Source organism: Aythya marila, assembly GCF_965140915.1.
Source record: "Aythya marila genome assembly, chromosome: 2".
Classification (NCBI taxonomy): domain Eukaryota; kingdom Metazoa; phylum Chordata; class Aves; order Anseriformes; family Anatidae; genus Aythya; species Aythya marila.
This window is the reverse complement of record NC_139043.1, coordinates 30,236,123-30,262,047: the sequence shown is the minus strand read 5'-3', so window position 1 is coordinate 30,262,047 and position 25,925 is coordinate 30,236,123. Positions and strand designations below refer to the sequence as shown.

The 25,925-nt window shown below is 33.7% G+C and overlaps 1 protein-coding gene across 1 annotated transcript in view; it reads left to right on the top strand.

Moving 5' to 3' along the window:
• Window positions 1-25,925, top strand: part of DGKB (diacylglycerol kinase beta) — a 358,914-nt gene that overhangs the window by 199,864 nt on the left and 133,125 nt on the right. Inside the window, exon 19 of the mRNA XM_082754883.1 lies at window positions 16,505-16,569. Within this exon, the coding sequence (XP_082611009.1) occupies window positions 16,505-16,569 (65 nt within the window). The remainder of the gene's footprint in view (window positions 1-16,504; window positions 16,570-25,925) is intronic.

The window sequence follows — 25,925 nt, the reverse complement described above, 5'->3', positions numbered from 1 at the left end:
ATTTTCCTTTCTAGATTGGTTATTTAAATTCAGCTGAGGTATACAGTAACCAAAACTTATTACCAGATGACATTTATACAACCTATAGAATAATTCTGCTGAGTCTTCTCAATTGAATAGACATCCATGTCATACAGTTGGCACATTTGTTGACAGCCTCAACTGTGTACCATGGAAGTGAACTTATTGCTTGCCAGCAGAAGTAGCCCCTCTAGGTAAAAGCCAAAGGATATTGGCAGGGAAACCTAAGCTCAGTGGATAAATATAGGGCTTTATGTAGAAAATGCTGTCATCTTTCCAGCTTCTATAGCCACTAGAATAATTATAAAATAAAAATTATTTTATTTTATTTTTTTTTTGCTAGCAATTCAGAGTATTTGCAAGTGTAAGGGAGTTATTTGCCTATTTCTCTTCGAGTGTAATTAACTGTAGGAGTATTGTTATTTTCCGTCTATGAACTTCTCCCTGTGCATGAATGTCACTGCTCAGTTTGAGCATGCTTAGTTGAATCAGGATGATATCATTTATGTGGGTGAGTTTCCATATATTGGTTAGTGGGAGGTATGATATTTTGCTGAGTTTTTTCCAGAGGTGTTGCCAAAGCTTTTAGTCTGAGCTTCACATAAGTAATACTGATTAGCTCTTGCTTACTAGAGTAAACCCAATGAGAAAGAGTTGGGTACGCCTTAAAAGGAAAGTAAAGAGTTCAAAAGTCAGAACTGTTTGGAGTACTGGATGTATTTGCTTGCAATTTGGTGGGTTGTTGTTTTTAATTATTATTATTATTATACTTTGCATAAAACAATATAAAGATAAAAATATATATATATATATGTGAAGTCCCTATATAGAAGGGCTATAAGGCCCTTTGTAATCAGTCATAAATTTTATATTGTACAGCTCTTACATTGTGAGGTATTTCATAAACCTGGTGACCAAAATGCTGAGTAACTGAACTTCTTTAAAAACAACAACGAAGAAAACCCCTCTCATTAATTTGAAAGAGTCTCAGATATTAAACAACTCTTACTACTCACAGAAAAAATGACTCATACAGTAGTTGATGTTTGTTCTCATAATTGAATTCTATTACTTCTAACAGCTGAAATTTTGTCTAGGAGATATATCAGTTTTGAAGAATGTGGACAACGCTTTAGGAGGTACATCACTGCACAGTCACTCATGGCTTTTACAGCCTTTTCACAGAATCACAGAATCACAGAATTTTCTAGGTTGGAAGAGTATCCCATTTTAGTATGTGTATTTGTGTAGAACTGTTATGTTAGAAAGAATATTTTACATCCGCTTATATTTTCCTGATAGAAAATTGTCCTGTTGTGGAAATAGTGAAGCATCCTCATTTTATGTGGAAAAAAAAAAGCAGCAATTTGATGGGCAAAGTACAAACTGATGAATTCTCACAGGGCTGGTGTGCTCTGCATTCTAAGTTGAAAACTGGACATAGCTGGATACTTAGTGACTAGCTTACACATTCTGAACTAATCTGAATAGTGTCATTCTTCAAAAATCTGTGAAACATTGGGAACTGATTCGTCTTACTTCCATGCAGATGAATGGGAATTCTCCTTTCACTTCACTGGGAGTAGGATTGAATATTTCTTGAGTTGACCAACACAAAGTAACATTTATAGGCAGAAAAATGAGAGGTGTTTTTTTTCAGCTCCAACAAGCTCATTTTTAAAATGCACTTTGCTGTAACCATGTAAACCTACATAACCCTACAGTTTGTTAACACTGAACTTTAATGAGTGCTGATAAGAAGCCAGTCAGTGGATATCCATTTAGCTAGTGATGATCTGAACTCCAGCTGATTGTCCTAGCAGCTGTGTGACTTCATTACCATTAGAAAGGCATACAGCCAAGCCAGCTGGAATCCAAAGAGGCTTCTCAATACACGTAGCATGTCAGTTTTTTTGGTTTACATATCAGAATTACAAAGGACTTCTACAAAAAATAAAATAAAATAAAATAAAATAAAATAAAATAAAATAAAATAAAATAAAATAAAATAAAATAAAAATAAAAGAGAGAAACAACAACAAAAACAGAAGATCGATGGTCTTGGCAAGTACCCTCATAAGCTTGTGTCTAAAGTAAACTTCTATTGAATCCATTATATCCAACCAAACAAAAAGGGTATAACTACAGGCTTGAAACTTGGGAAAAGTATCTACATAGATCTCTTTTACAAACTCTGCTCAACTCTTTCAAAGAATAGCAATTAATGCCTATTTGTAGGTCTGTGGAAGAACTTTGCTGAAGTGAAGAGAAAGACACGGTGGGATGGCCAAATCTGTTTGATTCATAAAGCACAGAAGACTTAGCGTTGATTTTTGAAGTACCTGTTTGTATGTATTGGGTTAAGCATCTGAAAAATAGGTATTGTGGATTCTTTATGTAATTCCTCAAAGATACCAATGTTTCAGCCACCTTTAAAGCAGAAGTGTTAACAAAATTTGCCCTGCATAGACATTTAGGAACTGGCATCAATTTGTCAACAGCTAGGCTTTCAGCTCTGAACCATGTCCTTAGCTCATTTGTTTGTGCTTTTTAGATAAATTTATCATTTGCTTTGAAGTCAGAGAAACCTGAAACTTTTCAAATTTATTTCCTTGGTATACTGTGTGTGTGTGTATATATATATATATATATATTGTACATATATATATATATATTATTTTATATTGCAGGAGTAGTTGTGAAGTAGAATAAATAATTTATAGTGTCTGGAAAAAAAAGTCATCCCCCCCTCATCTCTGCACTAAGAAAAAAAGAGAAAAAACAACCCACAAGTCATTGTATAAGTTATCTAACAGACACTCTTAACAAAGCGTTTCTTTACATTTCTGCAATATTGCAATGAAAAAATAGAAAAAAAAATAAAATAGTTCAACTCTGCAGTTCAACATAAATCATATTAATAAGAAACTTGCTTCTCAAAGAGGTTTAATGAGAGACTTTTAAACATATGCATCAGTCCATTCACGGTCAGAAAACTGTTTAAGTTATAGCCTTCTTTGTGAATATATTCGAACCATTAAATTATTTCATCAATAACTCTGTGTAAGTCAGTGGGAATTTTTCTTGAAAAGAAATTTGAGAAACAAACTGTGGGTCAAAGGGAAGAAGCAAAGCACTTTCAAGAAAACATTGGCTTGCCAAAAACAAATAATATATATATATGTAATATAAACATATTATTTAAAGAGTACTACATCGATCCTCATAGAAATTAAATTTTCCACATCATTAAAAAACTAGCTTATACTAGATGACTACATCTAGATGACTATTCTAGATAACTACATCTAGAATAAGAGCAATATGCACAAGGCAAATCTGAAATTACACTTTTGCACGTAACTTTGCAGAGTTGTCAGAAGTTTGCAAGACAGATATGCTTAAGGGTATCTTATGTTTCACCCATGCCAAAAGTAATCAAAAAGAATATTTTGTGTAAATAGTCTAAATAAACTTCATTAATTCTTCACAATAAATTTTTATGTTACTTGCATATTATATCTCAAGCTGACTGATACTTGCTATTACTAAAGTCCGTTTTATGTTGCAGTTGATCGTAGATAGACTGCAGTTCTTAAAGGTGAAGTTAGAAAAATGCTGTTTCAAAAATAAAATAAAATTTAAAAAAAGGCAAGGCATTAGGTTAAATATTAATTTGAATGTCTACAATAATGGGTACATACACTATTTAAGGAAGTCATTATTTCACTGTATAGTCAACAAGAGTATCGATTAGAATTAATTCACTACAAAAAGTCTCCAATCATTTTTAACATAAGTTTTTCCTCTTTAACAGTACCCTGAAGCTTGTCTTTTTCGTGGTCAATTTAGCAACAAATTTGCAATTAATCATTTGTTGATTGCAATGACTGGTCTGTCGATAATATGCAGCTTACATTGCTAAAAGGGTTATACAAGAGCTTTATTGTTTTCCTTTTGTCTTGGGAACACTTTGTCTAGCTGTGTTTCCTAGAATGGATTTTGAATAGATGTTTTGAAGTAACGCATGCCAGTTTTAAAGAGACACCATGGACTGCTCTGAGAGTATTAATCAAGATATGCCCTAACTTTTTTCTGGCATTAGACTATTTGGACATCTGTTCTGACTCCTTATATGTGAAGTAGGACACATTGGCATAAATGAAGGGTTTCATTATCTTAAATGTCATAACATTTGTTTGAATTACTTTGTGTAGATTTTAAATGCTGAAATTGTAATCTTGGTTTTTTATAGATTTCATTGTCCTTTCAAAAGACTATAAAAATGGAAGCCTTCTAAAAATTCCATCCATAATTTAGAAAGCATAATTTACAATTTGTGCAATAACAGTGAAATTGCTGTAGATGATACTTTAGTAATTTTAAGCAGTGTAAGTATTTCTACTGAAAGAAAATTAAAGGAAAAAAAATAAATGCTGCTTATTCTAGAAACAGTGTTTTTGTCACAGATAAAATATAAATTAAAGCCATTATAAAATGCCCCTTTGGGGAATGTTAACGTGGATCCATCCCTTTGGAAATTCATGGCAGCTCAAACTGCAACTTTAATTTTGTTAGAAAGAAATGTTTTTTATGTTTCAAGCTGTCCTTAAAGGAGTATCTCAATAGCATATTTCAAAAGATTAAAGTTTGGTTTCAGACTTTTCCAAAAGTTTGAAATGTTTAGATTGCACTGATCTTTAAATTGCATAACTTTTAGTTAGTTTTAATTTTTCATTAGCAAAACTAAACCACTGGTAAACTAGGATTTAATTATATTATCCTTATTAAGTATTATACACAATATTTATAGTTATTAAAATATTCTTACTTCTGATAACTTCTCATGTAATATGGATATGATATTTAGGCTTGTGTAAAAGTTAGTATTAACTACATTTGGTTTTGCTATAACTACAAGGATTACTTACAAACATAAGACAAGTGTCTTCTTACTGTGCAGCAAATTTGGGAACACTAGCTTGTCACCTAGTATTGGTTACATTATTTGACTGGCAGAACAGAGGAACACTTTACAAACAGGTGCTCTTTAATTTGCAAATTAATAAAAATCTAGGAAAAGCTTCCAGCCTGTTACATTGTTGGTTTTCAAGGTCAAAAGTTGAAGGGTGATTTGACTATGCTTTCATTTAGAGCAAAGATTTATTTAGAACTTGTGGCTCATGAAGCAGTTTTAGTTACTGTTATCAAAAGCAATGTAGTTTTCCATTTACATCAGATGTTTACAAAATATCTGGCCTGGAGCTCATAGAAACTCTCCCATTGAAGTTCTTTGCTATGAAACTTTATGGATCTGACTTATACCATGTGCATTAGGTGGTCACCTGAACAGATCTGATGAAATCACCATATCAGTAGATTTTCAAAATGACAAAACTCTATAGTCATGTGTTAAAACTGTGATATACATGCAAATAGAAGTGTAGTTTGTTACTTCTGCATCCATTTAATACCTGACTCACATATACATAGTGATATATTCTGTGGCTTATTTTAAATTAAGGGATACTGGGTTCAGAGAATAAAGAAACTGAAGAGTTTCTTGTCTCATACTGCTTGTTTCTGCATCTGCACTACAGCTTGCTTCATTGCTAGCTTGATGGTACAATTGTAGGGAGTAACTCTGTAAACTAGATAATTATTTTGTAGAATTGTACCCAAAAATTTATTGTAAACAACTCAGCCAAGTTGGAAAACCTCATCTATGTTGTAAATCCTAAGTAAATGGGACTTGTGCAAGGAGGTTTTGAGCAGTTACAGAATCCTCCCAAATAATTTGAATCTGAGAATAGGATGCTGGCATAATATATTCAAAGCTACCATGAAAGCCATAAGTTGCTAAACAACCATGACGCACTGAGCCTGTCCAGATGGTTAAGCAAAAAGCATTATGCAAGTGCACACTTGGGGGGGGGGGAGGGGATTTTCTGACTAGAAAACTTGAGGAATTTCTCAGCTCCACTCACCATATGCATTGCTAGATTCTTTCACCAGTCTTTTGCAAACTTGGATGTATGGCATGTAAAAGATAACAAGGGCAGTTCTTTAGTCCTCCATCCAGGTCCAGTGTAGCAGTTCAATTTGGACATTTTGATTTCTTGGGTTCAAAATTTTCCCTGTGTGAAATACTGGTAAAGGGCTTTAGTGCATTTTCCAGGGTTTCTAACCACATCAATAAACATTTTTATTTTAACATTAGATTGATTAATAGTGAGGTAATATTGCACAAGGCTAAAGTGCAATATAGACTTGGTAGTTACTGCAGTTACTAGTTTTGTTTTTTTTTTATTATTATTTTTTTCAGCTGAAGCCAATTTTAACTGTATGCTATTTTGTTAGCATAAGTTTAAAGTTCTTAATTTTTAGTGAGTTGGATACAATAAAGTATGTTTTTGTTGTTGTTGTCTGTAAGTACTTCCATAATAACCTTCTCTTTATACCACATAATAGAACCTCTCTGTGGAATAAATTCATATATTTAACCTCAAGGACTTTAATGACTTTTTTTTAATTACTTTTAATAAGAAAAATAGATATTGCATAACCTCTGTGTGCCATATGCTGGGTAGATCGTCTCTGTAAAAGCAAAAAGTTTTATATACCTAAATTATTTATTCAAACCAGACATAAAGGTTGATCTGTTTTAAGAGGAAAATATATTTGAATCAATTTTGTAAAATTTGACTACACCTACCATAAACACTTGTTCATATTTTGGCATGTATTAACACTTTGTCATATATCCAGATACTAAGGTCCAAAAAAGCATTTAATTTATAAGCTGTAGATTTTTGGTATACAGGATCTTGTTATTCATACTGAATATCTTTTCAGCTGCTAAATGCTCAATAAGATGACATCTAGTTCAATTTTTTAAATCTAATTTGTAATTCAGGTAGGCATTACTGCAGAGTTTAGACTTTATTTAACTTAGGAAGAGTTGATATCAAACACTATTCATATGAACTGGTTATGTTTTTGGATTGACAGAGAATATTATCCCTGTTTTATGTGGAACTATTGATCATTGCCATGCAGTACATGATTATTGGGTTTTGCATTCCAGAAGAGTCCGGCCACTTGTCCTGTGTATGAAGACATTCACCTTTAAAGTTACAAGTTTTGGTATCAGTAGCAGTAAAACCAGTATGAGATGGAGATGATGGCATCCATTTGTTAGGGTCTAATATCTTAATGAACAGTTTGATTTCATTTTATTTGTGCAGTGCCCTTTTAGATACTAATAGAAACTACTCTGGTGGGGGTAGGCTTGGCATTCACCAGCTTAGATTCACCTCACATTAATCTAACTCATAATTCTTGGATGCTTCTCAGTTGTCCCAGTATTTTCAAACTGTTAAATAGGCTTGTCTCAGTTTGATACAAACCCAGTTCCACCATTTTCCCTATGACCTCACTCTGCTACAAGGCAATCTGCCTCTTTTGCATTAGCTGTAAGCTAATGTAAGTTCTAGAAAGAACCAAGCCATGTGTAAGGACTTCCATGAAACTGTTCTGATATTTCTTCATAACTTGGAAGTCCTCAAATGCTATGTATTTAACATGCTTAAATGCCTAAAAAGAATATAATAAAAAAAAATAGGGATATGTCAAATAAACACAAATGCCACTAGGTTAGAACACTTTTGGTAAGCATGTCCCACATCTAACTGTTTTATGACCCGTGTAGATTTGGAAATGGTGGAAAGTAACTTAGAAGGTGTTTTCTTAGACATGACAATTACACTGAGTACAACGAATGAGTATCTTCACAGTCATGAATATCTTCATCCACAGACTTCTTCATCACTGGTGATACTCATTTGGAATATGCAGGCCAATGGTATTGGCAGGGGCTCTCATTTTGCTAAAGGTGGTGAATTTATCAGTTCAGGGAAAAAATGGGAGGTGGAATAGAAGAAATGTGTACTGACACATTGGAAAATTATGTCAGAGAGAAGGGTTCTGAATGATTCTGGGAGAAGTTCAAGGGAAAGTTGCTGTTAGTAAGCAAAGAATCACAGTGTCAAAGAATAGTGTGGGTTGGAAAGGACCTTAAACATCATCTAATACCTACCTTCCTGCCATGGGCAGGGAAACCTTCCAAGATGCTTGACAGAACTGAAAAACACTTTAAAATGAAATTCAGAGTTATTAGGCAGGGGATAAAACCTTTGTCTGACAGCTGTAGGTCTCCTTAGTTGGGGATAACACAGATGAAGATGATAACAAGAAAATACAGTAGAAAGATTCAAAGAGTATTCTGGTACACAGAACAAGAACACAGTACAAGAACAGATGCAGAAAATAAGCAGAAGAGCAGGAAGTTTCTTTTAAGCCTATAAGAAAGAGCAAATAAGAAGTGATACAAAAGACGTGGCAGAAGGGGTCTTGAAACTTTGTTGTGTATCATTACAGAGAACATCTATAGCTAAATAATCTAACAACTATCCCTAATTTATGGGTATGTTGTTGTTGTTGTTTGTATAAACTAATATTTGTTTGTCTGATGGGGAGATAATAAATAATATTATTATGCAAAAAAAAAATTTCAAATTGAATACATAATGAATGAGGAAAACAGTGACCTTTTTCAATTAAGAGAAAAATATTCTTTCAGAGTGTAAATCAATGAGAAGTGTTTCAGTGGTCTGCATACTTCTTACAAAATTAAATATCTGCTATGGAAACAAATGAATAATATAAATATGTATTAAAATTATAAGGCTCTGTTGCCAAGGCTTTGACTAACAAGTTATGAGAAGTTGCTAAGGAGATGTCAGGTGAACATTTATTATTTGATTGCTATCAAGTAAATAAGCATATAAAATGGGTGGTGATACAAGATTTGGCTTGGACCCCATTGAAGATTTCAGAGGACTGCACAAACAGTTGCACTTCTGAAGGCAAATCTTCATACATTAAGAAGCTGGAAGTGCTAAGCTTCTTGTATAGGTAATACCAAAAGTTTTCTAAATGATAATTCAGAGTGGAAACTTGTCAACATCCCTTTTGGAAGAACCTTCCCAAGGAACTTTTTTCTTCCCATTGATCATACTGGAGGATAGAGAGTTCATCTTGCCAGTTTAGGCAATTAATTCAAGGGCCTAAATTTAGCCTCTAAAGAATACTACTCTAATGCCAACTTAATTTAAACTCAAGATGAAAATGTCCCAAAGGATTTTATTTTTTTTTTAATTAAGACAATGTTTGAAAACCAATTTGAGTTTAACTTGAGTTTAACTTTTCAAGGCAGTGTACAAACAATTATTCCTTATCCCAACTATGTCTTTTTCTCTATATTTATTTTTAGTGTGATGGCAATAATTAGTATTTCACAAAAAGTTGCTTATTAATGGATTTTGTGGGAGAACTACTCACTTTCCTCAGAATTGCTAATGTGCTGGACTTGAAAGTCTAGGCATTTCTTTCAAGCTAGACGGTCTCTAAATATGAACTCTGTTCCTGTGCTTTTTACTGAATATATCTGTAAGCCATTACTTTGTGTTTCTGGAGGACAGCTACAGTAACATCCACTTTCATTGCGTTGTATTGATTATATTGACTTTCAATCTGAGCTGTGACCTTGATTGTTTTATGCACAAACTCATTGTGCAGAATAATTTGAGACAATTTCATCATAGATTTCCATCAGCAGTTATCAGAAATAGTACCAAAGCTTTACCACAGAGATCTTTTTAATATACAAAATATTTAATATACCCTCTATGTTGGCTAATTGCCATATGATCACTTTTCTTCTCTTTTTAGTGACCACATAAACACTCTGCATGGATCTAGAAGAACCCTTCTCTAGTTACAGCAAATTTAGTGTGACCATATACAAAGAAGATGTGCAACATCCTCAGCAGAGCTCATGTTACAGTGTGCATGCCCTTGGCATCATTGAGTCGTAGGGCACACTTTATTTTAGTCATCTAGTCCTTTCTGTCACCTTATCTGTCTTATCTCTGAGTCTCCTTTGATGGTCCTAGAATTTGCTTTGATGGTCCTAGAATTTGGATGGTGACTTAAAAGATGGATACATAGAAATTTAGTGTAAGTTTCTAAAAAACAAATAGCTGTTCAGAGTCCTTTAGATACTGGTACAAAGGCTTATTTTGTAGGACTAGGCCCCAGACTGGCCTCTGCACAGCTGGGACACCGGGTCACCCTGAGTTAACTGACAGTTTACTGAAGTAAATTCTGATGAGACAATCTGTGTACATGCCCACTAGTTGTGTGTTACGTAGTTAAATAAGCATAAGCAGAACTTTTTTTTTTTTCCCCTCAAACATCCTTTCCTGCAAAATGGATTCCAGCTTGCTTATACAAAACATTTCTAGTATGAATTTATGTATGTATAGTACCAGAAACATATCAGACTTCAAAAGAAAGAGCATATACTTACATGTGAGGGCCTGCTATAAATATTAAATTAAAACTTCAAGATATACCATCCTTGGGTCCTTTGCCCATCCTTTATAAAGACTGTGGATACTCATGTTTCATCCTGGTTTTAGAGATATTTGATTCTATGATTCTATTTAAATGAGTATTTCAACTGTGAACTGTCACTTGACTTAGTAATATATGTACAGCTGAAATCTATTTAAATATGACCATCAGAGGGCTGGCTGTCAAGAATATCACTGGCAAAATGAATAGCATTAGCTTGACAGTTTCTATGTTTTTTCTTGGAAAACCAGGAACACAAGTTTCTCAGATTTTTTTTTTCTCAGATTTTTCTTAAGATAGTGGATTATCATTATATTTTAGTTGGCTATATCAAAAAAAAGCTTGAAAGCTCCTCTTGCTATCATCTTCTCAAGCTATCACCTTCCTTAGAGATATAGGCTCAGAATATCACTAGAAAATCAGAATTTTCACCAAAAACTAATGTATTGGTGTAATTTTATTTATTTATTTATTTATTTTAGAAGACCTCTTACTTAGTCTTTCAGGTTAATGTGTATAATTTAAGCAAAAATATCTGGGAATCAAACATAAAATGATGACAGCTTGATTCAAATAAGGCAGGACCTGAAGCTTCTTGAGTACCTTTTTCTAGACTTGGATCATTTTAATGTTTCAGTACTAGCCATATTATTTGCTCATCATGAGACAGGTGATTATTATGAGGTGGGTAATATTAAAAACAAAGAATATTTTTTTGTGTTTTGGTGGCGTTTTTTGTTGTTGCTTTGTATGCATGTGCAGCAAGTGGAATACATAAACATAATGACATTTATGTAGAAAATAGTTTTTCTCCTTAAGTCACTATAGCAAACTGTTCTAATTTGTTTGCAGTAATATTTTTTTTGTTCATCTATACTACTCCACATTAATAAGTAATGTGAGCTAACTGCTTGTTCAGGTTAGATTTGAATTCTGATCCAAAGATTACAGGTTACTGAGTTATCCCTTAAGCTTCCTAGTCTTCTGGATCCATTAAGCCTTAATTAAAGAGGAATCTTAGGAAAAAATAATCAGACCATTTATATCCAGAGAAGGTGCACATTGGTCATTTGTTTGTTCACCAGCATAAAAATTATTATTTAATGGGAATTTTAATCACAGCAAGTTTATAGATAGACATATATTAAATGCATTAATCTTTCTATAAGGTTATTCACAATGTATAAGGTTACTCCTCTGAAAAGACTGCTTCAGATTGCTTTCCGGTAATGCTAATACCCATTAAAAAGATGAATATATATGTGTGTAAGTCAATCATAAGGTATTAAAGAGGTGTAGCAACTTAAGCTTCTTTTCTTCTTGGCAGGTCACTTTGAGAAATGTCCTAGTTCAATTAAAATATTTTTTCCATTTCCTAGGAGTAGATTCAGATATGCTCTGTCTGTTCTCTATCTTACCTTCACTGTCAGGATTTTAAACAAACCTGAGTGAGATAAAAGGATAGTCCAGCTACTTCAGATTCTGAGCAGGTTTAAATTAGGGGTGTTTGTATGTGTATGTGTTTGCATGTTCACCACATGTATGTCTAGAACTAATCTTTATGGGATGCAAAAATATTTTTTTTAAGAATAGGTTTTTAAGTTTGTTACCACAAAAATGGTAGAATTTAAATCAGGATAAACTGCATCTCGTGTTCCTCAATATTTGCACATTTCTTCATCTCTGCTTTCAAAATACTGCAGCAGTGAATTGAAGCTCTCTAAAGTAAAAAGAGACATACAAAAGAGAACAAGGTGCTGTGTTTTTCTTTTTTTTTCAGATGTGTTCAAAGTGTTCCTGAAAGATATCTCCATCTTGGATGTTTGGTACAAAGTATTACAATGTTTTAGGTGTAAGATGACCTTTATGTATGGATGTAATAAAAAATGTTACTTTCATATTACAGTGGTTGCATAAGATCTTCCTCCTTTAACCTCACAACTGGCCTGGCAGCACTGCATCTCCTCAGATTATTATTAACATTAAAGCTCCTGAGAATTTTAGTTAAGCTTCTGTGCACTTATAGTGTGTTACTATTTAAAAATAGAAAATATATATTCAGGTGTAGTGCTTCTGGAAAAAAGTATTCCAGAAGATTTATTTCATAAATCATAAAGAATGATTTATTAAGAAAAAATAATAATATAATGCTCTCAGATTATATTAATTATAGACTAATATCTGGTTGTCAAGTGATCTGGCTAAAAAACCCTTCACTTGTTACCTTGCTAGGTATGCATGAAGCATTTGAGTTTGCTTTACTGACTCCTGTGTTTTCACTTTTACATCAATTTTATTATCAAATACAAAAATCAAGTCTCAAATTTGACTGGCCAACCACAATATCAGGTACCAGGAAATGCTAGCATTATTAAGATGACAATATATAAACAATATTCATCTTACCATAAATGTAGATATTGCTTTGTTTTTCAGTATAGTTAGGTGATTTCAGTATTGCTCATGACACAAAAATAATTTTTTGATTGGTTCAACAACAGTTTTATGCTCCGAGTACCGTAGGCTAGATGCCTCTTTTTGAAATGACTGAAGTCTACTAAAATGAATCCTGTTTCAAATGTAGCATGCATGATCTATGAAGGACCCTCTGCTCTCTTCACCCAGAAATGCAAAACTCATAATAGTTGTTCCTTAGGATTCAGGGACAGTATCTGGTAATACCTGCAGCTCTAAGAAGACAGAATTTGCATTCTACCCACTCTCAAATTCCTGCTCTTTTAATTGTTATAGTTGTTCTTTATTTATACTGGTTTATATGTTACTATCTTAACAAATAAAAGATTACAGATATTTGTAAAAAAAAAAAAAAAAGGCATTTTTTTTTCTTTTTTTATTCTCCTCTCTGAAACAAAGGATGATGTTGTTAACGAGCAACCAGCATGGACTGGTTTCAGATTATTCTACAGCATGGAGTTGTAGTTGAGATGAAGTCCTTGTCTAGGGAATTTAAGGGCTGTGCATTCAAGGGTTTAAAAGAGCCATCAGGTAGTATTAACTACCTGAAAGCCTTAGCAGCATCCCAATTTATCTGTGGGGCTTATCTAGAATTTATCTGTGTATAGTAACTAGTCTGTTTTAACGGTCTCCATTAACAAAGCCATAGCCTTTCAGCAGTTTCTGTAAATTGTTCTGACATGTGTCCATCTCATGTTGGGTACATCAAAATTAGCTATGTGTATCAGTGTATCACTTTTTTTTTTTTTTTTTCTCTCAGCTCATTAAGTTAGTTGATCTATTTTGGAGTCAGAAAATGTTCAGGCAGGGGAAAAAATTCAATCAAATCAACCTTGCATAGAAACAACTGCCTGTTTGCCATCTGCAGTGGGCATTGATCCCTAGCTTGTTTGTGCCTTGCATTTGTTATGCATGAGTAAGCACATTAGCCTTTTCATTTCATTCATTAGACAGTTAGTCCTTGATTAGTGTTTCCTAGTTTCTGTCAAATATGCTACTACTTCTTTATTCATTTTGTCTTGAGTCTTTTTCTTTTGTTTCAATGTAGAGAAAATTAACAGTTAACCACAACAGTATTTCTTTTATTTATTTTTTTTCATATAGAACTGGATAACAAATGTACTTTTCTAGTGTTGGCATATCTAATGTGGGATAGCGTATGAATAATAAGGGGTTTTTTTTGTTTGTTTGTTTTTGGTTTTTTTTTGTTTGTTTTTTTGTTTTTTTTTTTTTTCCTAGAGTCAACAGAGTTGTTTTAGTTCAGTTGGCAGGCTTTGTTTAGCAGAGTGACGTCTCAGGGTTTACTGTCAGCTATATTTTATCCATCTTCAAGAACAGTGGGATCACCTGGATATTTGTGGATATTTACCTTGTAAAATTGCATTGCACATGAAAATAAATTTAAAATAATTATAAGTGTAGTTTGACAAGTTTCTGATAACAGTTTGGATGACAGGACAGAACTACTGTGCATTTTATGACTAACACTAGTTCAGTCCCTAGAGCTTTTTCCTCTCATGTCCTTGTGGGACAGTAAAGTGTCAAATAAAAATTCCATTGTCAAAGATGATAGAAAAATAAATTTAATCTTCATAAACCAACAAATTGTATTCATTTTTAGAAACTGTGTAATTAGATCATGAATAAAGTGAGTTTTTCAATTGAGTCAGTACATCTAATGATGCCACTAGTAGATTTTATTTTGTCACTGATCACAAGTCATGTTGCTAAAAACATTCTACACTCTACATCCTTACATAGGTAGTAATCACAAATGTAATCACTTACTGCCTTTTACTCATAATCTTAAAAAAATATATAGATGTTATCAATTTATCTGAATACTTTTTTTGGACATAGTTCATGCATTTATTTTCTAAAGTACCTGTGATTTAATAAACCAAACCCAGAGGCTGGATTAGTTTGTTCTCTGAAAGGTACCCTGTTTAAGATTCTAGTAAATAAGGAGTTATTTTAGTCATGGTGTTGTAGCCATGTTTGATGTTAGTGGTGCCTATATACCTGCACTAAATACTTGCTTGCTTTAATATATAATATAATTTATATTAATTATATTAAAGTTGATGTGTTTAAATAAAAATGATTTTAAACAAAATATCTTAATCATGTTCAGAATCAGCAACAAGATAAAATTTAAGTAAAGTATTTCATTTTCCTTTTCCCCCCAATTTTAATTTGTTAATTTTGATAGTTTGAAAATCATTTAAAATATTGCTAGAAATAGACTTCATACTGAATTTGATACTTCTCTCAATTCTTAATTTTTATATTTCTATAATATTTTAAGTTGTTTCTTATAGCTGATTATAGTGATATAGTGATATTGTATTTGTAGTTTCTGTCAAACTATTTACATGGAAACTAGAATTCATTTAAAATTCTTACTAACTAAACTAACAGTTTGCATATGTATATTCTTATATATGCAACATTTTAAGACATAATTATGAAAACATGATCCAATGTTTACTATCTCCTGCAAGACTAGAGTTGGTAGATTTCATACTCTCACACCTCATTTAATACATACATTAGAAGATGAAAACAAAATTGGTACTTTCTTAATTCCCAGCTCATATCTTTTTTTAATGAATTTTTAATTGAAATAAATATGACATTATCTAGAATGAGGAAAAAATTATTTTCATACCTGAGAAAAAAATTACTTTCATACTTGCAATATAAATGCTGTGAAAACTGATTCTAGCAGAGCAGTTCAAAATACTTTATTTTCAGCAACTTCCACCATTACAATGATTTGATTTTCTTTAAAATGTTACACACATCTTTCATTTTGGTATTTAATTTCAAATACACATTTGATTCTATTATTAGCATCATTTATTATTTTTTCAAAACACTTTAATAATATGTACTTAATTTAAAAGTCTCTTTTATTATATTAACAACCATTTCCCCCCAGATCATTTCCACCCTGATATAGAACAAAGATATTTATTTTTAAATATCTTTATATAGATATTTTAGCATTCAAAGATATTTTAGTTTCAAAGATATTTTAGCATTTATTTTCATTTTTCTACCAAATTCTATAGAAAGCTATTGATTTGGTCTTACACAAATATCAAGCTGTATGTGCATAATAACTCAGTTAAGTCTGTCAATTAGCTTTTCTAAAGCAAGAGATTTCATATACTTTAATATTAAAACAACAACAAAAAGAAAAAGAACTGTGTTAATGGTGCTATTGTAAACCTTCTTTGGATGTGGATGATGTTTGCTATAAAGAAGTTGAAGCCTCTTTCAGTAAATGTAATATGTCTGATTTCTAAAAAGGAATAATGGAGACTGTAACAAGTGTAATAAATTAATTACATTCAGATAGATCTCAGTCTTGGAACAGTGTGCCTGTAAACTTTTTAAGTGATCAGAGTATTGCTCTTGTTGAAAAGAGTAGTTAATAAAACACCTTAAAACAATATGCCTTGTTTACAGTTTTGTGATTTTCCTGTTATGGTAGATTTATGGTTTTCTTTTTTCCTGCTAGGATGCTTCAATTGCCCACAGATTCCATATAATGAGAGAAAAACATCCAGAGAAGTTCAACAGTAGGTAAGAAACTCAAAATGCTTGCATATGAAAAGATTATTTCCATTTCGTTATAGTATGTTCTGTAAGGGGTTAAATTTTGCACAGCCTTTAAAATATTGATTCTTATAAAAGAGAGGAAATCAGTGCATTTTATATTAAGTATATGCTCCCAGACTGCTTGTATCATAACTGTTTCATATCTGGTATTTCAACTGAAATGAATAGCATTATAAATAAACTGTTCTCACATGCAAAATGTTTGACTTGTAAGACTAGCATGGACAAGATGATGCATTGTGGTAACTGAGGATCCATGAATTGACACTTTGCCATTAGGCACTGAAGAACACTTATTAGACAGCTGCAGATGGTGATCCTTATGTTTCATTCCCACACGCACACTGGTACATTGACAGGGGGCTCTTCCATATATACTCTTAGTAAGGTCAAGTGAATGCCACTTTACACATAAATGCTTTTATCATTAAATAGCTTTGGATATGTAAAAAAGTCAGGAATGAGACTTTGCATCTGTTCCTTGTGTTGCTTTTTGAATTTGGAATGTTATCTCAGAGCTTTTCTGGAAATTAAAAGTGTATTACAAAATGTACTGTAAATTCACCTCCTTTCAATATCTAGTTTGTTGAGTAGATAATATTCACAATGCTATGCTTATGTTTTTCTATTTAGGTAATTTAGCAATCAGTTGTGATGGATAAAAGCAACATTTCAGAAACTTTAATTGACATGTAAAGGCACATGAGGAGAGGAAAGTAAGATGTGAAGTTATTTTGGAAGATAAAATGAATATGAATAAATAATTATTGAAACAAATGTTTTGTCATATCTACAGACTTTCTTTGGTTCTCCGTCAGGGTCAACTGGAAGATCTTATTTAGATGCCAATCTTCATAGACCTTAGGATGATAAAATATGCTGTTTATGCAGCCTCATTATGACTGTAGAAAGTAATGCTTGAACATGTTTGAATATTATTTAGCTTACAGTTTTCATGTTGCAAGTATAAATTTTACACTTAACAGTCCAAGATGGGGGCTCTTTTGCTAAAATACTCAATCTGTTTAGCATATATGCAATGACATATGAAAACCAAACTATATATTTCTCTTTAAGTTCCACACTAAACATTTACGTTATATGACCACTTTCTACCTTCAATTCTTCTCATTCTGAAAGAATTATACTGTGAAAAGATCTGAACTTAAGCCTGCACGTCCAAATGTATCATACTCATTCAGAAAGATATTGGACATTTAGCAAATGCAGATATTCTAGGCCCTGAAAATGAAGCTAGTTTATCAGTGGTCTTTCTGCATATTTTCAGCAGTTGGCAATTATAATTTATAAAAAGCTCGGCTAATAACATGAGTTTCAGATCAGATTTCATGTCACAATAAATCATATGCCATTAATAACATCTGCTAGCAGGCTCACCTTGAAATTCATCTATATTTTAAGAAACCTGAGGTTTCTAACATTATCTTAAAGAAATTAATTGCAAAAATATATAGTTCCAGTCTGTGTGTGCTTTGGTACAGTGGTATTGAAAGAACTTGAAAAAAAGGAAGGATTCTCTGGGTGTTGCAAGACTATTTAGAATGATAATGCATTTCTAAAAAAGAATGTAAAGACTTGAACAAAGTATTGTAATAGACACTGCTTTTTTTTTTTTTTTAAAGTTACTTCTTTTGTGTAGTAAGAAAAAAATGTGGATTTCTATTTTTGTTGAACAGAATTTTCCAAAAGACGTTAGTTCACAAATAGTTTGTTCCAAATAGTTTGTTATTAGCATGTGGCAATGCTCCATAATATGCTGTAGCAGCATTTTCCTGCAGTGTGTGAAAATAAAACTCTTATTTAGATGTCTGTGAAACCACAAGAATTTATTTTTTTTTAATTTTTATTTTTTTACCACTTTTTTTTTTTTTTTTCACCAGTGTGGAATTTTCTGTGTGATCTAAATGATTTAGGATCAGCAAATGCATCTCAGGTCAGATTCATAGTGCACTCCATGGTTAATAGCACTTATTGGGAAATCCTGCATTGTCACTTGTGAATCTCTCTCATGACTTTTAAAATTAATTCTTTTGTACCTTCGTTATTTTTTTCTTGCCTGATTTTCCAAAGTTTTGCACTCCCACAGCTATCATTCAGTTTTGTAAAGCAGATCCTTGCCCTAAGGTTCTACTTTGAAAATTAATATATAAAATGCTTTCTCACTGAAAAGAAACTGTGAGTTTATGCTATATGCAGGGGTCTTTTGAAACCCAAAGGTACTGTATTTACTTCAGTGATGTTACGTAGGTTAAGTTTGGGGTTGGAGAATCTTAAATAATAAATAAATAAATAAATAAACACATAAATAAATAAAAAGCCTTAAATACTGGTAATGATGATCCTTATATTCCTGTGAACATTTCTTGACATGCTGATGCCATGTTTCATATATAAATAGATAATACCAGTATGAAAACTCTTGATACACTCTACTTGTGTATGAAAGCAGAATCCTTCTGCACTTGTTTACCTTCTCGAAATGAAAAAGAGAACATACCACAAGGCTTATAAGGACTTTTTAATCACTACTTACTAACATTGTAGAATACTTTGGAAGTAGGTGACTAATTATTATGAACTCTGACACATTTTGAAACTGCAGTGTTCATAAGTTTTAGTTTTTAGGTATATAGTACAAAGACTTAGTACTGACTTATTAAAAAGGGAAAGAAATTAAATAAAAAGTGAATTTCTAAGCTGCCTAGAGATTTTTAGACATTTAGGTCTTTGAAAAATCTCTAATTAAGTTAAGAACATGTAAACACACTTGAATTAAAAACCTGTTCTTTCTTAAGTCTTCAAATGACTTAGCAGCTACCTTGTGTCCTTTCTTTTCAATGAAGCACCTGTATGTTTCAGATTGTTATTAAGTTGAAGTCAAGTCCCTTTGTCAAATGCGTCTCCTCTGTTCAGAATCTTAAGTTAATCAGTCTTAGTAACTAATGTCTTAGTTATTTAAAAATACTTGTAAGCTGTAATATATAGAATGGCTTTCTATGATTTTACAAATAGGGCTCAGCATAAATATCTTATAATGATTGTAAAATATTCATTACTTGTTTGTAAAAATGGATCTGTGGGAGAAAAATATTTCTTTTGGTGATGGTCAAATAGAAGGGAAGTGAAAACACAACAGCATTCCCACTTCTGTCAAAAGAATGAATCCTCATAAGTCTTTTTAAGTAACCGTATCTTATGATCGTCAGCACACACATTAGAAGCCAGCACTGGCATTGCATTAAGGTTTTAAAAAACAGAATCTCAGCTGTCATGGTACCTACTCCATAGGTCTGAAGTGCAGAGAACCCTGTGTACAAGACAGCAGGGTTTGCTTCCCATCATCTCCTACTTAAGAACAGGGTCAGACTTCCTACTTTCAGTGTGGAAGGGCTGTGTTAACCCCAGGGGGAAGAAAACTTGCAAAAGACAGCATTTCAAGTAACAGTATCATTAAACTAGGACATACTGTTGAAATAACGATTCAGTTAGGCTAAAATGCCCTGCAGGGAGATCTGTGTAAACATCATAGACTTGATGCTGGGAATAACAGATGTATTAGTTATGTGACCAGAATATACACATGGAAACAAAGAAAACATTCAACAACTAAAAAAATAATTCAAGTTTATATTAACTATTCTAAAACAATGTTCAGTTAAATTAGGAATGCTAATTTGACTCTCTGGCACCCAATAGTATACAAGATATTTCTTAGTCTTGGTAAACTAAAGTAGGATTTATAAATTACATTTACAGTTTTAAGTATATCATCTTTGAGATTTTCAAACATCAGTCAATTTTCCTCTCTTATGTAGAGGAAATCAGTATACAGAAAAGGTTCCTATTCCTTGTAACTCAATTCGTATCATGTTCTTGACCACGTACTTCTGAGATACCCTTTCAACTTGTTTACTTATGCTTTTATTTAATCTGGAATGGCCACTGAAAGAAAAGATGGCGGAAATGGAAGGTAAATGAATCTTTAGCATGTTATCCCATGTGCCTCAGCTGAAGCACTGAACTATACTTTGTAGTCATCATAGTAAAGCATCTTGCCTGACATCAAAATAAAAAAATAAATAGGTAAATAAATAAATAAATCCTTTCATGTGCTGTATCTGAAAAGATTTTTAATCCAACCTGGCAGCAGAGAAACTAGAATACAGTTATTCTACTAAAATATTGGAGATTCCCCAGATCCTGTGCTGTTGAAAGCAAGTAGTAATTCCAGGTTGGTGACTGAAACCTACAGATTTAAATTAATAATAAAAAAAAAAAGTTTAAAACTTTCTGCTTATTTTTGCATACAGCAATGTCAGATTAAAAGCAAAACAGTTTGTCATGGGGTGTACGAATTGCTACATTCTCAGATATATTTAGCCTTTGTTTTAAGATTGGCTTATTTTAGCTTTGAATTGAGGTGTCAAAATGTTTCAATTTGAATAGATCAAAACTCTTTAGATATTTTCATTATTACTCCATTTTTTTCAGCATAAGTGATATAGTCTTTAGGGTTGAACCACAAGTACATATTTAAAGTGAATAAACTAATAATCAGTACACAGTTTCTAACTTGAATTACAGACATTTCATCGTTTCCTGTTTCCTTCAACCTCTCCTCCCTTCCTTGTTGTGACAGAGCTGAAAACGCTTAAAAAGAAGGCATGGGCCCCATGCAGAGACCAGATTGCAGACATCTGTTACCTGTCCCATTGAACCGACAGGTTTCTTTTAATAAAAGAATAAGACTCCAGGGAGCAACGCCTCTGAACTCAGGCAGTATTGCTGCAATAGTAGTCATAAGAAGAAGCAACTCTAGGCAAAAAAAAAAAAAACCACCACAACAACAACAACAAAAAACATATGACCAAGTCTGAAATATTTTCACATTATCCAGATGTGGTTTGTAGCTGTACAGCCTACTCTGCATAGCTCTTGCTTATAATGCTTATAGGCAGAAAAATAAATAATCAATTAAAAGTAAAGAAGAATCATCATGAAGATTAGTAAAAGTCTTACTTATCATAAGATAAGTAAAGAAGAATCATCATGTCTTTTGTCAGACTTCAACCATGGAGTAGCTCATCTTTAGAAAAACTGCCTGAAATATATCATGTATGTTTGAGTTGCCTAATCTGGGACAAAACTAATAGGATTATTTTTATACTACCTTGCAGCTATTTTCTTGACTTTACCTAGAGTTATTGAATCCTTAGTGTAAGGACTTTGCAGATATCAACTTAATACAGTTTATATCTGCAAAATATACAACAATATTATGTATTGACTAGGTTTTCACAACAGTGTGAGCCTGTCACATTGCAGCTTGGGTTAACACATTAAATTATTTTTAAAATGTTCGCTTTTCCTTAGACATCCTTATTTCATTCAAAATATATTAGTCCATAATAAGTTCCCAAAAGAGGACATTTGGAGAAAAATGCTGATTCAGCCTACCTATGTCTGTTGCATATAGAGCAAAATTGACAGCAGTGTGCATCTCCAGTATCTGTGCCTTTCTCAGATACAAAATTTCACATTTTTGTCATTTATCTAGAAAGCAATAGTAGACTAAGGACTTCATGCTATGGATATGCTAGTTAGTCATGGGAATATGCTAGTTGATATGCTAGTTGGTTGAGGGAAGGGATTGTCCCACTCTACTCTGAACTGGTGTAGCCTCATCTCAACTGCTATGTGCAGTTTTGGGCACCACACTTTAAAAAGGATGTGAAACTATTGGAGAGTGTCCAGAGAAGGGCTACGGTGAAGGACCTAGAGCGGAAGACATACAAGGAGCGGCTGAGGTCACTGGGCCTGTTCAGCCTGGAAAAGAGTAGGCTGAGGGGAGACCTCATCACAGTCTACAGCTTCCTCATGAGGGGGAGTGAAGGGGCAGGCACTGATCTCTTCTCTTTAGTGACCAGCTATAGGACCCAAGGGAATGGTGTCTAGTTACAACTGGGGAGGTTCAGGCTGGATATCACGAAAAGGTTCTTCACTGAGAGGGCTGTCACACACTGGAACAGGATCTCCAGGGCTGTAGTCATGGCATCAAGCCTGTCGGAGTTTAAGAAGCATTTGGACTGTGCTCTTAGTCATATGGTCTAAATTTTTGGGTAAAAAATTCTGTGGCGCCAGGAGTTGGACTCGATGATCCTTGTGGGTCCCTTCCAACTCGGGATATTCTATGATTCTATATCTTTTACTCTGTTTAAGACTATTCTGTATTGGCTGTAGGGGAAGCTGGTGTGATTGGAGAGCACTAGGTTCAGTTCACACTAGAGGCAGTGTGCTGTAAAAAATACATTCTAAGTAGAGGACTGGCAGTTCTGTGTATCCCTTGTGATTTCAAACTACATCTTTGAAAACAGTGGACTGTATTAGACCCTATGTGGAACAGTGACTATCTCCTTCTTAGGGTGCTCAACTATCAAGTTCACTACTGCTGGACTAAAATGGGTTCAGGTTTTGTACTGATATAGTGGTAAGGGTTATCTGCTCACTGGGCATGTTCACTGGAATAGATTGTTGTGAAACACTTGCCATTCTGGACTGTTAATAATGAACAAATAATTGAAATAGACTCTTATTAATATTGAAAAGATATGGGGACGTTTTTCCTTTAAGGAAATGTAAGCACTTTAAAGATATGTGATGATACTCAGTTGCTAAAGAAACAGTTGTGGTATAAATTGTCAAGTAGAATATATGTTAAAGGGTGAAAATCATTGCATTGTCTAGGATAAAGGATTGTTCTACGTGGTACACAATGATATAAAGGAATTGACCCAGCATGCTTTCTGCAAGTAACAAACTGTTGATTCACAACAGGTCTATCCATATGCTACAGGCCAACGTCAATGAAATCTAATTTTCTTCAACTGATGTCAGGCTAGCAAAGGATTTTATTGAAGATTATGTTTCATCGCTCAGAGTGGGTCCTTGAACTTTTTCAATGTATTGAAGTGTCTGTTGAATGTTCTACTTATTCTTTAATTAATTAAAAATGACAGCCTTTTTTATTACAATGCTTTAAAGGTAAACTTCCATATATAGTAATTAAATCTGAATCTCTTCCATTGTATAGTCACACCATTTGAAATAAAAAAATAATAGTACAGTGATAGAAAAAGCTTTCTGTCTGCTTCCATTTGTGGTAAATTCACATATGAAAAGAATCTATAGAGGTATGAGAAACACTAACAAAACCACAAATCAGTTCACTATTTGTTTCTTGCTGATAGAATACAGTCAGGATATTTTATGCAAGTGAGTAAAGTTATTTTCCCTGATTTTCTTGAGCACAAGCTAAATAAAATCCAATGTGATACTTGAACTGGTGAATATTACCAGTGCAAATTTGCAGCTTATTTTCACACTTCATTTTGGATCAACTAATATTCAAATCTCTGAAGTAAATGACAGATCTTTATATAAGTTTCATGTGGTTATGTTTCATGTTTATAACAGATGCTGGGCTTTATAAACAGTTAAGCAACAACCCTTTCTTATATCACCAAACCAGCAAAACATTCGTTCAAAATCCAGTCAAGGTTGCTAAATGGTCACAGTGCACTTATATATATTATTGACAATATCCAAGCCATTAGAAGCAATGAAATGAATTGTAAAGAAATAAATTTTATATTTCCTATTTAATAAACTTAAACACATTATTCTTCAGCACAAAGAAATTAAAATTTAGTCACAATATGAAAGACTTTACTCCCTTTACTCTGAACTGTGGGTGCATTGTGGGTCTTCCCTTCCCTTCCCTTCCCTTCCCTTCCCTTCCCTTCCCTTCCCTTCCCTTCCCTTCCCTTCCCTTCCCTTCCCTTCCCTTCCCTTCCCTTCCCTTCCCTTCCCTTCCCTTCCCTTCCCTTCCCTTCCCTTCCCTTCCCTTCCCTTCCCTGCCCTGCCCTGCCCTGCCCTGCCCTGCCCTGCCCTGCCCTGCCCTGCCCTGCCCTGCCCTGCCCTTCCCTGCCCTGCCCTGCCCTGCCCTGCCCTGCCCTGCCCTGCCCTGCCCCGCCCCGCCCCGCCCCGCCCCCTCCTCTCCTCTCCTCTCCTCTCCTCTCCTCTCCTCTCCTCTCCTCTCCTCTCCTCTCCTCTCCTCTCCTCTCCTCTCCTCTCCTCTCCTCTCCTCTCCTCTCCTCTCCTCTCCTCTCCTCTCCTCTCCTCTCCTCTCCTCTCCTCTCCTCTCCTCTCCTCTCCTCTCCTCTCCTCTCCTCTCCTCTCCTCTCCTCTCCTCTCCTCTCCTCTCCTCTCCTCTCCTCTCCTCTCCTCTCCTCTCCTCTCCTCTCCTCTCCTCTCCTCTCCTCTCCTCTCCTCTCCTCTCCTCTCCTCTCCTCTCCTCTCCTCTCCTCTCCTCTCCTCTCCTCTCCTCTCCTCTCCTCTCCTCTCCTCTCCTCTCCTCTTTTATCCCTTCATTCCAGTAATTAAGCCCCTATTTTTAGAGAATGTCATTATGCAGTCCTATATTACAGTAGCCATTGATAAGGAGGGGACTCCTTTACCACTCCTTTAGTACTGCATGGGTTGACATATTATATAGCATGTGCTTTTACTTGCCTTGTGCCTTAAGTCATGAGAAAGTGGGTCATAGGTTTGCTTCAGATCCAGAATCTTAAACTTAATATACCCCAAACTTCCAACTCTACACTCTGAAACTGCAGACTACTTTGTATCATCGTAGAAAGACTTTGGTAATTGGTAAACACCAAAATAATGTAGCCAAGCCCTCTAACCCTATACAAAACCTTAGTACTAATTTTAAAAATATTTTTTAAAATAGATTACCTGACCTAAAAAGTAATCCTTTCAATCAATGTGTCTGTCCCTGATTAAATACCTTATAGTTCTCATCTTTGCTAATTATGTAGCCGAAGTGATTTTAAGTACTCAATGTATGTAATAAAGAGCCTGTGCCACCATCTCCATCATTTCAGATAACATTTTCCATTTCCCTCTTTATTCTGTTTGAACACAGTTTGCCTGGCTTATGTCCATGTATCAGTTTCATGCAAATAATCAGATTTCTTTCTGATTTGATTTTAAGCCTCTTATATTTATTGCAATAAGTTGCATAGACCTTTATAAGAAATGTACAAAGCAAAAAGTATTCTTCCCAAGCATATACGGTATAGTAAACTATAATTTGTATCTCACAAAATAAGATAAGTCCTGTGAATATCCTTCAGGTAAAGTTCTTATTGACTTTTGATGTATATTGTAGTTTTATTAACATTGTATATATAGTTCCAAATAAAATATTTTAAATATACTATTTTGTTTTAATA